Raw genomic sequence first — 15,385 nt, 5'->3', positions numbered from 1 at the left:
TTGATTTTCTGTTTTGCAATTGCAAGTCAAAGTCAAATGGCAAATTATTTCATTAAGCGTCAATGTTTCCTTGGCAACAGCTAAAGACAAAGCTAAAAGACAAAGAGAGAGAGAGAGACAAAACCAACAAATATTCAACAATTAAACGTCACAAGCTATAACAAGCGAACAAAAAATAAAAACCAGTCTGTGGGTTAATCTAACAATAAGCTGAAGACTCTTGTCTACCCTGTATTAGACTTGAGTTTTGTTCGAGGTTGAAAATCGTTTTTAAATGAACACTAGACCCGCTGGAACTTTGGAACTTTGATTATGATTCATCCAAGGTAAACGCCACCTACATATGTATGTACATAAATCGGGAATGTTAGGACACTTAAAACAAATCCGTTCTTTTAAATTTATTAAATATATTTATTTAGTTTGTTTGAAAATTCAGTGTTATTACTCCAAAAGAAAGAAGATTTATCATATAATGGCATGTTCTTTTACAAACCGGACTATAGTCGAAATGTTCCTTCACTCTATAGAAGCCACTAATAGGCTACTGTCAAACTCAGTACTCACTGTACCAGTTGTAAAATAATGCAAAAAAATGATTTAAATTGAGTTTCTGAGACTGAGATCATTGAAATCGAGTCGATCGATAACAAATTTGGATGCAACCCTGTTCCCTTACACAAAGAACAGATCATACATTTAACAGGGTCACCACGGCATCCATCCTCCCCCTATTTATGTAGGGTGTCAAAGTTAGTCTTTTTCGTTTTTGCATTTACTTTGACGAATTCGCCGGTGCTGGGTGGCGAGTGTCACTTGAAAAGTACTTAAAATGCAAGGTTAATTATATGAGTTGCGAGTTTCGCAACTTTTGGGTTCACCCTCCTCCTGCCATATGTGCAACTGCTGTGAGTTCATTTTTATTTTATATTACTTTTTTTCTGCTTTGTTTTGCTGTGGCAATGTCATTAGCACTCAACAAAAACCCCAGATAACTTGTGGCTCAACAAAAACAACTACAAACAGACTTGCATATACTGCACACACACACACACACACACACACACACACACACACACACACACACACACACACATACAAGTAAACACAAATGTATGTGTAGATTTTGTTAAAAATAAACTATTTAACCTTAACGATGTCGTTGCCGTTGCCATAGTGACGTAAATTCAGCACAAAAAAAAAAAAATAATAATAATAATAAAAAAATAAGCAACACTAAAACTGCAATCTATAGATAACGGTTTTGTCAAAGAATGCGCAATAAGCAAAAATTCATAGATTAGAAAAGGACATGGGCGGTAAAAGGATATTAAGAGAAAGCTTTCGGAAATGAAATGATCAGCTGATCAATGATAAATACATAAAAATTGAGAGGGGAAAATTTACAAAATTACCATCTTTATCATCATCTTATTCCTGTCATTAATCATTAAATATTATTATGCTTCAAAAATAAATCATTCTCAATTTATTAAAAATAATAACTAAATGTCAATCTTTTCAAAATTCCTTCATTTGAACGTCAAGATCTGTAGCCAAAACACATTGAACCGAATGATTCTTGTAATTTTACTTCAATAAACTGTCTATATATGATAAATCAATAAATAAGGTTGAGATATTGGGATAATTAAATTTCAGTTAATTGTGTCCTTTTTTCTACGATGAAATTGGAGGAAAATGGTAAGTAAATAGTGTTAATATTGGAGTATAAAGACCTGGATAGGGAGAATGAATAAAAACCACATTTTAAACTGAAGTTTCTTTCAGCTTTGTTCTTATGTACAGTTATGCCAAATTGTATCGTCCAAACGAGAGAAATCTAATGCGAAGTGCTTCTATTCTGTGGAGAAAAACTAATGTTTTAATGTTATTTCTGTTAATCCTTACTTATGTCAAATTAAAGCAAATTATAAGTAATTACAGTTAATAGAAATTCCGTTTGTGGTACTTTTTAATGATTAAAAATAAGACAGATGGAAATTTGTTATATATTTTACGTATTATCACTATTTATTTTAAAAGTAATAAATATATTTTGCTTCATTTTCAATTTTTAGCCCTTATTTTAAGATTGCGTATACGCCTTGTTGACAATCTTGTATGTAGGTACATATGCGCGGAAAAAGTAATACCTCTCTCGAATTAACTTTAAAGTTTCGGTAAAAAATTAAATATTATCGAATATACCAAAATCGGATTGATATGAGGAAAGGATGCAGGCAAAGGATGTTGAAATTGTGATTTTACACAACAGTTCCTTAAGTGTTTAACATGGCTATCCCTCTCCCACTCATAGCATATTGTATAGCAAACAGTTTTTAGTTCATTTCTATAACTTATATTGGTCCGATCAAGCTAAAATCGACAAGTAAGAAAGCTAACATATAAGAATTTGGTTGGTCTCACACTGGTCAAATGATTTATATCTTCTGTAAGGGTATAAAAAATCAAATAGTAGTTAAAAGTTAGTTTCCCATTACCCGAAATTTATATAGTTAGCAGAAAACACAAACAGACTAAAGTAAAGTTCATAAAATTAGCTCAAATATTCTATCAAAGTTAAGCACATCTTGCGAACCCCCTTTAACTGCGCCTATGCCAGAGAAATGGCAAATGTTCAGAGCCAAGGGGAGTGGGAGTGGGATTGAGAGAGCTTCCAGCTGTTACTGAGCGAGTGAGATCGTGAATGCTAATTGATAATGGCAACAACAAACGTTATACGTATATATGTGCATTAAATTATATTGTATTCTCGTTTGACTGAAAGTCAGGTGCAGCTTAATCAACAAACAGTAAGAGTAACTCTGACATTTTTATATTATACAATATTTAAACGCCAAAAGAAGAAAACAAGGAAAATAAATAAACAACAACAACTGATAACCGGCTAGAGCAGGCCCAAATCGGTTAAGAACATTCGTCAGCATAGGTCAGGATTAGCCTTAAATGGCATTCGAACTAATTGAAACCAACCATTTCCGGTTCATTACATACATATGTGAGTTGGATTAGTATTAGATAAATACTAAATATAAATTATGGCGAAAACTTTGTTTGGAATATCTGCTGATCGAGTCATTTCTCAATCACTGATAACCCAATGTTAATTGTAGAACAAAACAAATATGTCGATCACTTTTTGAATTAGTGATAATCAAAGTATATATACCAAGATTTATGCATACTATATACTTACGTACATCTCGTGATCAACTGGAAACACGCCCCTACCACACATTGGAGGAGCATGTGCTAAAAATCATTTACCATGTCAAAAGAAAGGCGATAATTTATATGTAATGATTTTGTTTTTGTATTAACAATGCGGGTTGTATTTTATTTTTTCAATTTTGTTTCTTGATTAATAACTAATTTGAATTTAAATTTCATGCCAAGGCAAAATAAATAATAATAATAACATAGCTCGCAAAATTCCCATTACAAAGTAGATATATCCAATATATGTATGTATCTATATAGCGTACAATTTCTTATATACAGCAAATAATTCGTTATGCTTTTGACAGACTTTCATTTCAAAAAACAATTTTGTTATACAACATTTTCATTGATAATTATAATTATTATTAATTTTTTCTGTTTTTGGGATGACACAAAACAAAACAACAAAACAAAGGCAACCATTTACTTAGGTTATAAGAATCAATCTTACAGCTGATATGGATGTACATACATAGTTATAGCTACTATCTCCAATGTGTTTTTAGCATTTGTGTAATAAACTTTATCATCAATTGTTGATATCTATCGCATATACCTATATATATATATTATACATACAAAATGATTATTTCATAGGCACTTGAAGAACGAAACAAACAGAAACCAGCTACGAATCTTATAAATATGTAGTAGTATATATGTATATAAGTATGCCATAAGTTTTGTATGTGTATTTGTATGTATCTTATGTACTGTATTTTACTTTGTGGCTATGGCTAGGCTAAACTGCTGCTGCTTTGAATTTCTAAACTTGACAAGAGCCCTCTGCTAAGATAAGTATAAAGTCACAACTTTAACTTATATATCTATGTATATATGCTTACAAAACTTAGAACTAGAGCCTACATTTGTTTATGTACTTTACTTTACTTATGCATAAGTATATATATATATGTTTTTTGGGGACTATTTTGAAATGCCAATATTTATTGTTTAACTATATAGCAAATATGTTCAGCAATTGTTAGTAATAGGTTTTTAATGCAAGCCCCTTTATAAATAGTTTATACAGAAGTGAAGGAAAGGAGAGACTACAGAGTAATCTGGAAGAGTTTCTATATATGTATGTTAAAGTGTTTGAGTTATCAACCTTGACTTTGTTAGATAAGAAAGCAATACTTATTTAACTTTTGTTTTGCTCGCTTTTTTTTTCGTATTTGCATTTTTTCTCAGAAGTAAATATGCGCTAGCTATGAATTCCGATTCGTAATTTCACGTCTATTAAATCTGAGACACGGTTTTACAAAGAAATGTCTAATATTCGAGGACGTTGAAAGAATTTTATGAGAATTACATATAAAAATCAATTAGAATTCAACGAACCACTAAAACTAGGTTTCGGAATACGAAAACAAATGCTTCATTTAATATAGAGCAATGCAAAAGTTTATGCAAAAATAATTATAAATTTGAATTTCTGCTTTACTTTTTAGTTGTTGAATTAGTTAACTTTTTGGCCGTCTTCCAGATTATTTCAAAATGTTCTGCTCTCTGTCTCTCCTTACCATCATCATCCTCATCAAACACTACTTGGTATATATACAATTATATCATAGCAGCCTATATACCTACATATATGTACATATATCATCGTAATATATAATTTTTGAACTAAACAGAAATGGCATATACATGAAAAGAAATGATAAATATTGTTTAGCAAATTGTCTCTCAATCTCTCTCTATCTGGGGTTGTCTTTGTGTTTTAATTGCTCATCTGGAGACCACCACTGCTCCTACTGCCCGTGGATGAGGAGCCAGTTAGACCAAATTGTGAGACAAGTTTATCGTAATCCTCTAGCGAAGTTTCGAATTGCTCCAACTGCCGGGATAAATCGTCCATGGCACTAGGATCAGCTGACATGGCTGAAGAGGCAGAGGATCCGCAAGCTATGGCTGTGGGATTACTACTCGCTATAGGTTGTGTATTGGCATTGGAGGATAAGGACGATGAGGAGACTTCTGCCTGCAACTCGTTGATGCCGCGCAAAGGTGGAGCATGATAGCATTCCCGATAGAACTTGGCCAAATCATTTACATGCGAGGTGGGCGACGCAAATGGAAAATGCAGTTCCTTAAGAAGATTATCATCATCATCGATGGGTGACGTTAAGGAGGGGTCCGAATGATGATGATTCTGTAAGGTGGAGCTGGCGCTACCATTGGAGGTTGTTGGGGCGGGTATTAATAGACTCTTGATGGGGGACATGCAGCTTCTCTCGTTCGGCTTCTCATAGCTTTTAAAGCCCGCTGAGTTGTTGTTGTTGTGATTATAAGTATTCGAATTGTTGTTGTTCAGATTGTTGAGATTATCCAGGCGATTGAGGGATTCGATTGACGAGCCACGACCCTTGAGTAACCATTCAAATGGCGGCGTTTCGGGTAAAACGAAATCATCTTCCGTATATTGACGCAATTTACCCGTATCGGCAAACGCTCCGGGACGCAATGGCTTCTCGATATCGATGAATCGTTTCGCGTCGTTGGCAGCCGATCCCTGTAATCCTGTGGCGGGCAGAGTTGTGGGTGAACTACTGTCATTTTGTGTGGCACTTTGAGGACGAAAATGATCCGATTTAAGCATAATTATCTGATTCTGTTCCTTCTGCTGGGCAGTTGGCGAAATTGTCAGTTTGGTGCGATATGCCACAGACATCACCAAAGAGCCCACTATGGTATTCAGTTGGCCAATCTTTACATTCTTATGGCCCTCGCCTAGAGTATGCACTTCCGGCCTGTCCACATAAATGCGATAAAATATTCCATACGAATCCGGACACTGGCGACGCGAGAGTTTATAGGCTGGCGTTGTCCTCGTCAAGGATATCAAAGACTTTAGCATGATGCTCATTCTATTGTATATGGCATGTGCTGCCTTAAGAGTTTGTCCCTCATTGTCTCCACCCCCAGATCCTTCGCTGACTTTGCCATCTCCTCCCTCACGTTGCGCATTATTGCCGCCATTTGGTATCAAGTCGAGGGACCACACCTCCAAAATCATCTTATCGCCTTCCGATGTCTTTAGAGAGATTTCCACACACAGGGGCAAGCGCTGGAGTATACTCTCCCCGCCTGCTCCCTGTTGCTTGAGGGCCAACGCCTTTTTCGTCTCCTCCAACACATCAGGATGATCGACGACCACAATATTGAACCAATCGTTGCCAGCCAAGGGATTGCATTGCGTTTCCATTTTCTCGCCCAGACGCGACTGCACCACCACCTGGGTGGTCTTTAGAGCTAGAAATTTGATAAATTTCTCCACATCCTTTTCGGCTGCATTTAGTTTTTGTGTCGACATTTTTGATTTCGATCTATTCGTTTTTTTCTTTCTTTGTTTGGTTTTTGTTGTTGCTTGTTCTTGCACTTTTAGGGCGCACACACACACACACACAAACACACGCACTGTGCCAGACACAGAGTAGCGTACAAAGTTCACACTTCCGTCTTAGTTTTTTTGTTGTTCTTTTTTAATTTTATTTACGTGGCCTTGTTAACTTTAACATTTGATCGAACATTTTGCTCAAAACACTATTATAACTCGGTTAAGGCTTTTCATTTCAGCATCTGTTTGGTTTAATCTATCCGTGATCACTCCCACTTTTCTTTATTATGTTTTGCTTTACTTTGCGATGGCGTGTCCGCTAGAGCTGGGAAATCCATCGATGAACATCGACATCGAAATTTCGACCCAAATTTACATCACTAGCGGGGATGGCGATAGGGTTGTTGATAACATATCAATGTATCGATGGTTTTGTATTTTTATAAAACATCGATGTATTTCCAGCTCTACTGCCCACGAAGAAAACAAAAACAACAATGAATTAGAGCTGGGAAATTCATCGATGGCTCCATCGATAGTATCGATGGAAATTAAAAAGTGCGATAGATCGATGGAAATTTTTCGATTCATATTAATTCAAAAGTAATTTAACGTACCATTATGTGTTTTTACTTTTTAGCACAATAAGTATCTGTAAAAAATAATCTGTTATCCCCCAGACATTTGTATGTGGTAGTTCATTGGTGTAATAAGCATTAAACTCCTTTTAACTCCCAATAGTTTTTAAAAATACATGCTTTTATCAGAATTTCTTACCCACGTGGTTCTAGTATATGGAATATAAATATAAATTTAAAATATTTATTAAGCCGCCTTTATTTCAAATATCAAACAAATGTGAAGAAACTATTTTAATCTGAAAATTGTCATTTGCTAATTTCACACAAATTGAAGTTTGAATTCACGAAATCACGACATTTTGTTTCTTGAAAAATACCATCCTAATTCAATGTGACCGTTCTGAGCTGGTTTCTAGTATTTTTCCCCTACCACTTTTGTTACATTTGGCTGCTCTGACACGCGGCACGTAGACATAGTGGGTTCGACGCTGGCACCATTTGTTCGACTCACTGGTTGGAGTTGCACTCGTTGGTTTGACGTTGGCATTGTTGTTCGGTTCGACGTTGCATGTATGGCGGCAAATTTAAAAATATTTTATTTAGAGTTTAAATTAAATTTAACAGTTTTCAAGAGTTTTATTAAATTTAGCCTTATATTTGGCACAGAAAACAGCATCAAAATTTTCAGAAAGATTCTCTTGATCCTCCTCATTAAAGATCTATAATAAAATGTGATTAAATAATAATTGTTTGCCTTTCTTAAAATTATCACTCACATTATCCACTGTTATGGCTGGAACTCCTCTATATTGAACCTTGCTTGACTCTCCGGCATATTTGGCCAAAATATCATTCACACTACGACTTTGTTTGCATTCCTTCACGTCGCTGACATCGATTTGATAGCGTTCCGAACAGGTATCCAGTTTGTTCTTCTTACCTCGCATCATGCAAGCTATCAGCTTCAATGATTCATTGGGATTATGATGTTCCAAAATGCAGCCATGCCAGGCATTCAATTCACACTCTTCGACACCATGTTGGCACGTTACATTCCCATCAGCATTGGTCTGCAATTGGAATATTAATTAGGATTCAGTAGGATTACATTCATTTACAATCTTACCTTTGCATTGCCATAGGGAACGAGGGTAAGGTCTGTGTAAGCCAGCCGATCCTTGCGGATCATTGATGGATTCAGTTGCTTGGTCACAAATTCCCTGCAATACGGACACAAGGCCTCGTAGTACAGTGTAACCGGCAGTTTATTGACCACAAGTCCTCGATTGTGATGATGCTGCAGTACATAGCAATGTCTTAAGACTTAAGTAATCAAAAATGCAATTTCACTCTCACCTTGGCAGTGATCTCCGTGACGAGAGGAATGACTAGCAATAGCCAGAGCAAAAGTGACTTCATGGCGAATATTAAAAAATAAAAGATTATTAAATTCCGTTTATGAAAATCTTTAGTCAGGGCGGGACCAGCTCTGTTTGAACGAAAGCTTGACACTGAAATGAAGTCTCAAATTGAAATGCTGTCTAACCACGAGTCATTCACCGATGTCTCACATCAGAATTAAGGCTTGCCCACATGTGCGTCGCATAATTTTACTCGATGGGGCGTAATCGGGAAAAACAAAAGATAAGCTGATCAAACGGAGATGATGAAAAGTGTTCTGAACAGTAGCGGATTCACATGTAAGTCCGACCTAGGCCGCTTAACAGGTTTTTTTACCTTTGGGAAATTATTGTTCAGAGGAAAAGGCCTGTAAAATGACTCCTTTGCATTTTATCATGGTCTTTGATATAATATTGTCAATTCTTAGACAGTTTTTCATAAAGTGACGACTGCTACGAAATTTTATTGAATAGTTTTGTCACAGTCCAGTCAGCCTTTGGCGGAAGAACGTTTCATTAAGTGTTGGGATTATTATTAATTTCATATTCTTTAAGCCTCAAACTCATCAAAAAATATTTAATTTTACCTACATATTTTATAATAGTTCCAATTTTAGAAGAAACTAACTTTTTTGGAATAGTCCTACCTTGATGAGTCTATTTTCATCTTGTCGATTAAAAAATGTTCATTATTTTTGTATTATTACTAATTTTTTGATATTTATCGTGAATGAGTCAAAAATTTTAAACAAGATTCGCAGGATTATTCAATAAAACTAGTCGTTTAGGATTTAAACTTTGCCTAAAAAAGTCTTTGCACAGGAGGTTCATGAAGAGAAGGTGTGACTAGGGTAACATTATCTCTCGATAAAGGAGTCATTAATGATCAGCGAGTGATCCCAATCAAAATTTTATAAAATGTTTAGCGGAAATTGCCGTACTATGGTCTAAAAACTTTCCGATTTATCCAAAATTTCCTGTCAATATTAATCTCCTCAATATTGGACCGGCCTGAGGTCTGGCAAGTCTAGAGCCTTAAAGTAAATCCGGCACTGATTGAAAACATATACATATCTGTGATTACGATTCATGATTTGGAGAAACCACTTCTGGGATTTCAAACACTAATCCCCCCCTCGCAGCTGCCTCTGTCTTAAGTCTTAATCAGCTGCACTAAACAAATTCCTCTAGGTTTTCCTGCGTCAGAACAAAAGAAAACAAAGCTACTGATTAACCACCGCAAATGAAACACATAATCTATATATGTATGTACATATGTGGCAAGACCCACTAATATTAGCTAGGCAAAAGGCGTCTGGTCAGCATCGTAATATTTAATTTTATATTCCATTTTTTGAAAGACAGCTGCGCCTTATCGCTGGCAAATAAATTCTTATACATTTCTATTTGATAATGAAGTGGATGAAATTTCGAGATGACTCAGAGATAAATTTATATTTGTGTGTATTTCTTTAACTTTAAAGACTACAAGTGGGCAATTTGATATGGAACTTCTTTTCGTATTCCTTGCAGAAATGTTCCTCGAAATTGTAGCGGATGCTGCTCTGATCATAGGGTTGGAATTTCTGAAATCAACACAAAATGGAAACTCAATCAGATAGTGTATTAGAACTCTATGGATTCCACTCACGTTTTCAAAGACAATGGTTGGAACAAAAGAGATGCCCAAGGCCAAAGTGGCCGTTCCATACGGTTGGAGGATTTCTGGGGTTTTCCTTGACCTTTTGCACTCCTTGGCTGCATTCACATCCAATTGAAAATGTTCGGCACACTTATCGATTTGATTTGTATACGAACGGAGCATACAATTGATCAGCTCAAAAGCCGATTCAATGTCGAGAGTTTCTATAATGCAAGCATGAAGGGCATTCAGTTCGCATTCCTCGTTGCCGTGTTGACAGAACACTTGCATCTCTCCGATCTCCGTATTGTTGTAAAACTACCAAAATAAATGTTTGTATACATTAATATTTAATGACTAGGACACGGGAACACTCTCTCTTTCACTCTCATCGGCTCTTCTAAACCCTCTAAACACAAAATGTTTCTCATCAATATGAATAATAGTCATAAAGATTTAGTAATAGAAAAAACGTTATAAAAAATATCTCAATATTTTAGTTTTTTAAGCGATAGTTAAAAGAAATTCATTATTATTCTCATTTCAGAAAGTTAATTAAGTAAATTTAAACGATCCATTTAAATAAAGGCAAAAAGTTGTCAATAAAGGGGATAATTTATGAGAATTTTTTCTGAAGATCATTTGGTTTAAATTTATAAAAAAGTTTGTATCATTAAATGTTTAACTTTATCTTTTAGTAAAACACTGCAAAGTCCTTGATGTATCCTCAAAATTGATTTGAAATTAAAGGAATAAAAAGAATTTGAAACTGGACACTAATCTTAATAATATGGAGTTTTTAACATAGCCGACTCTGACAAAATTTAGAGGATAAAGAAACAACTAAGCAAGTAAAATGAATCATATGACAAAATTTGAATATTGTTGAACAGAGTAATTATTAAAAAAGTAGCAAATCGATTCATTAGGTTTCAAGAATTTATGATTAATGATCTATTTTCCAGAAAAATGTTTTTAAAGATTTAGTATTAGCCTATAGGAGTCTGGCAATACAAATTCAGTTGATCATACCTAATATTCTGAGCACTTGAAAAGTGTTAAGACATTTTGAATTATGGTCAAATATTATTTTAATACTGGTATTTATTAATTGAGAATCAGTTTTCTGATGGTAAAACTTGATATGGATAGATTCCAAATCGTCAGGATCACACCTAATATTTAGGCTATAAGTCAAAACTCGAAACATTTTTATCGGATTTACTTAAAATTTTCAGCAAATAAACTTAAATTTTTACGGATTTCAAAAAAGCAAGAAATAATGGACTTTCTTTAAATTTTTAAGTGTATAATATGTGTTAAGCTTACAGTAAATTCTATTGAACCACTTTTTATAAAAACCTTAAGTCTTATGATCGAAAAAACCAAAACTCTCTTTGTACGACTTCCGAATATAACGACGAAAATCGTCGGTCCTTTGAGTGTCGTTATAAACGGATTCTACTGTATATGGAAAAAGACTCCTATCACTTGGTACTAACTCCAGATTATATAGCCAAAGCATAAAAACTAAGCTAAGCGGAGCTGCTGAGGATTTAGTAACAAAGTGAAAACCATAAAATGTTTTCTTGAAAATTGGGATCTTTTGTTAAATGTTACTTTGTTTGATAGAGATTAATGATACACTAATATCCTTTCTTCTAATAGAAAGATGTCACAAGGATCTTTTAGTTGCAGAACCGATGGGAATTAATGTTGACTTTTACTTACGCCCGCCTTGCCAAAGGGATACAGCTTCAAATCTAGACGTGGCCACCAAGCGTTATCCTTGAGAGCATCATACAGCCTTCGCCTTATGAAAAACATGCTATCTGGACACAAAGCCTCATAGTGAATAGCCAATAGCAATTTGCCTCTAGATGCAGTCGTCGGTCTTGGGTCACCTATTGTTGTTGCTGTTGTGTCAGTTGTCACATTTTGTTGCTGCTCTGCATCCGCAATTGACATAACAAACATCATGATGATTATGATTATGACAAGTGCCCAGTTGATTTTCCATTTTATAATATTCATTGTCAGATTTATCGTATCTCGTGCACCGCGTTACCGCTCTTTGCAGCTTCACAAACCAAACACAACTGTTCTATATATGTAGATTTTAATATATTGCTGGTCGCTCTGGATTGTCGTCCACGAAACTATAAATACAATTACTCTCCGGCAATCTCCAAAGAGCGCGAATGTTTACTCCGCAAACAACATCGTGTCGCACTTGTTGTGGTTATCTATATACATAGTTAGTATACACAGATGAATAGCGTGCAGCTAAACCGAGAAAAAAATATGCCCATATATTCTTTGATCATAAATCTACAATCTACTATTCTACATATTATTAAAGTGTTCTTGACAAATGTAAAAACCCAAAAACACGTACATTACTTAGAAGAGTTTTTAACAAATAAGTCTAGTTTAATAAGTGAACTGAATTTACTTAGTAAACTCATTGGAAAAGGGAAGGTTTCATCTGGGGCATCCCTTTACGGGCCTTTTCTTGGCTAACCAAGTGCATTTTGATACGCATTCATACTATATACATATACATATCTTATGATCCATCAGAGTTTGATTTCGTAGGTCAGCACTTTCTTATGATCTTCAGTTAGATACATTCTCATCTCGTTAGTATAATCATTTAGCATTTTTTAACTAGTTCATAAAGTTTTATCCCCAAGCCTTAAGAATTCTCTGGTTTTTTTGTTGTTGTTATTTGTAGAATTTTCCAATCTTAATACTTGATAAATTTTTTACTATATACTGGTCTTTACCAGTTCATAAACATTTGAATATCTTCTAATAAATTTTAATCTTTTTTTAATAAGAATAATTCCGCACAGTAAATTACAATATATCGAAATAGTCGTTAGTTAAACGAGTTTTAGTTTAGTTTAGACATATAGTCTAAAGTGCTAATTGAGTGATTGTTTCAATATTTGGTTAGAATAATCGTTACACTGTCAGCTGAAGGAAAAAGTAAAATACAGTAGAATCCGATTAGAACGACTCCGCTTATAGCGTATCCGTACGGTTATGGCGACAAAAGTTCCATGAGTGATTGATTGGTCCCAATACAAACTTATATGAAAGGGCCTTCGGTTTAGTCCGGATTCTATTGTATTACAATTTTTTTGATGACAAACCTCGAGTTTAAGCCGGCAGAGAAGAAGCTTTGCCCTTAACAAACAAACGATCTCATCCTAATATTTCGAAAATGGTATTTTCAATCAAATAGAAAATTATTTTTCTTGTTTTGTAAACTGCAAAATGCCAAAGCAAATTACAGCAGCTATTCTTTCCACATATGTAAAATCGCCTTTCCCTTCCCTTGCTGTTATAAAGATCGTAATCTGGACAGATAACATTATTGCAAAGTTTTCACAAAGTCTATTTCTCAATGCATGAAGGCAATGTTCCCCTTGTGGCAACAGACCTTAACCTTTGAGTTCTTTACAAGATTAAAAATAGAAATTTTATTAAAAAAAAGAAAAATCTCCCCTTTTTTTTTTTTTACTTAGCTTTTGTTTCTTACATATAAAATTGGTTAATAACAATGGGAACTAACCAGATACAAATAATTTTTGAACATAAATTATTATCAAATTTTCACAAAATATGATTTAGTGAAAAACTTTGGAACTTTAACCAGAGGCCTTGCCTTTATTCAATGTTTCCCATTTGTCTTGTTTGTATGGCAAAGACCCTTCCTCAGCTTACCAAATGCAGAAGACAGAACCAACAATGGCAATCTTTAAGCAGCTTGAAGATGGCTTTGGCCAGAGTTTCTTAGCAAATCTTAAAAGGACACTTTAAGACACTTTCTGTCATCAAATGACACTTTCCAATTGGAGACCACACACAAGTTAAACGACGCCTTGAACCCTTTCCGCAGGAACCATAAAATGGAGGACGCTTTCTTTGTGAGGCCAGACAATTGCCTCTAGATGCTTACCTACATATTTGGGGAACTGGAAGGGTGGCTGTTCCCCAGAATCAGAATCCCCTCCTAGTCACTTTCAGGATCAGTGGATCAAAATAAAGCAAAGCTTAAAGAGGGGACGTCTTTACTCGTATCTTTCTATTAATCTATTATTTAAAAGAAGTGTTATCTGTTTGGCTTAATCTAGATTCAGCTCTAAACTAGTTTAGATGTAAAAGTCATGATATGATAAATGGAAATGCTCAAAAAAAAAAAACTATAAAGCAATTTTCTTTTGATAAGATTGGCCTTGAAGTAGATAATAATTATTCAAAGGTTTGACAAATTTAATATACATTTCTAAAGCCAAAAAGTTAATAGAAATATCTTAAATTTTTGTTTGTATGAGCTCTCATTACATTGTTTATCGTCGTGGCTCTAAGGAAATCCTTTTTTTCTTCCACTCCAAAGAGCATAATTTCCTGATATATCAAGAAACAAATATTTCAAATATCAAAACTAAAAGTATTAAATGGTTTATTGTTTATTCAGCGTGAAAAACGCGCCAAATTCTGTTTCTGAACTAGACTAAAATTAGGAAACAAATTTCAAAGGACGCTCTCAATATTTTGTATTTCTCTTTTATAGATTCCACTGTAAATTTTGTTGTAACGAGAATCTGTAGATTGAGTAAAATAAAATTGGGTTAATGTGGCAGCATTTGGTTTTAATGTTGCTTGGCGTTGATAGAGGAATCGACTCTATAATTATTTATGCCAAATGGGCCAGCTAAAAGACATTAACGAAATCATAAACAATGAACTTATCAAACGTTTTACTACAGTAAAGTGTAACAAGTTCAGTGCACTGTCAACTAGTTGTTGTTGTTGTTGTTGTTTTTACTGCTGATGGTTGGCTAATTGACAGGTAGAGCCCCATTTTGGTTAACCGGCAAGCGGCCAAAACGGTTTTTAAACCAAAAACATAAAAGAAGGGGGAGAGTAGGGATGGGAAAGAAACCAGTTGAACAACAACCACTTATTGTTAGAGTATATATAGAGTAGATGTGTAGAGATATAACTGTCGCATAGCTTTGCCTTTTCAGAGTGCCATTGACCATCAGTTTGACTTGGAGTTAGTTGAGCAATTTCAATTTCTAACTAATTCTCTCTCTCTCTCTCTCTCTCTCTCTATCTATCTCTGCTGGTCGACTCGGCTTTAATTGCCTTGCCAAAG

General features: G+C 34.6%; 3 protein-coding genes across 3 annotated transcripts; all 3 read right to left on the bottom strand.

Annotated features, from left to right (window-relative positions):
• Nucleotides 1-3,327: 3,327 nt before the first annotated feature.
• On the bottom strand, nt 3,328-6,925 carry Atg13 (Autophagy-related 13). Its single transcript, XM_068297219.1, has one exon. The coding sequence runs from the start codon at nt 6,563-6,565 to the stop codon at nt 4,973-4,975; it is 1,593 nt and encodes a 530-aa protein (XP_068153320.1). The 5' UTR covers nt 6,566-6,925; the 3' UTR covers nt 3,328-4,972.
• An 816-nt stretch (nt 6,926-7,741) lies between these two features.
• Nucleotides 7,742-8,662, bottom strand: GILT2 (Gamma-interferon-inducible lysosomal thiol reductase 2). Its single transcript, XM_068297688.1, has 4 exons — nt 8,527-8,662; nt 8,297-8,467; nt 7,947-8,240; nt 7,742-7,889 (listed from the first exon to the last, which is right to left on the bottom strand). The coding sequence occupies exons 1-4, from the start codon at nt 8,587-8,589 to the stop codon at nt 7,788-7,790; spliced, it is 630 nt and encodes a 209-aa protein (XP_068153789.1). The 5' UTR covers nt 8,590-8,662; the 3' UTR covers nt 7,742-7,787.
• Nucleotides 8,663-9,884: 1,222 nt separating this feature from the next.
• GILT3 (Gamma-interferon-inducible lysosomal thiol reductase 3) lies at nt 9,885-12,316 on the bottom strand. Its single transcript, XM_068297406.1, has 3 exons — nt 11,944-12,316; nt 10,222-10,530; nt 9,885-10,156 (listed from the first exon to the last, which is right to left on the bottom strand). Exons 1-3 carry the CDS (start codon nt 12,244-12,246, stop codon nt 10,049-10,051), a joined length of 720 nt encoding a protein of 239 aa, XP_068153507.1. The 5' UTR covers nt 12,247-12,316; the 3' UTR covers nt 9,885-10,048.
• Nucleotides 12,317-15,385: the final 3,069 nt, after the last annotated feature.

This window comes from Drosophila tropicalis, unplaced genomic scaffold, assembly GCF_018151085.1.
Source record: "Drosophila tropicalis isolate 14030-0801.00 unplaced genomic scaffold, ASM1815108v1 contig_859, whole genome shotgun sequence".
Taxonomy (NCBI): Eukaryota; Metazoa; Arthropoda; class Insecta; order Diptera; family Drosophilidae; genus Drosophila; species Drosophila tropicalis.
This window is presented reverse-complemented; position numbering and strand designations above follow the sequence as displayed.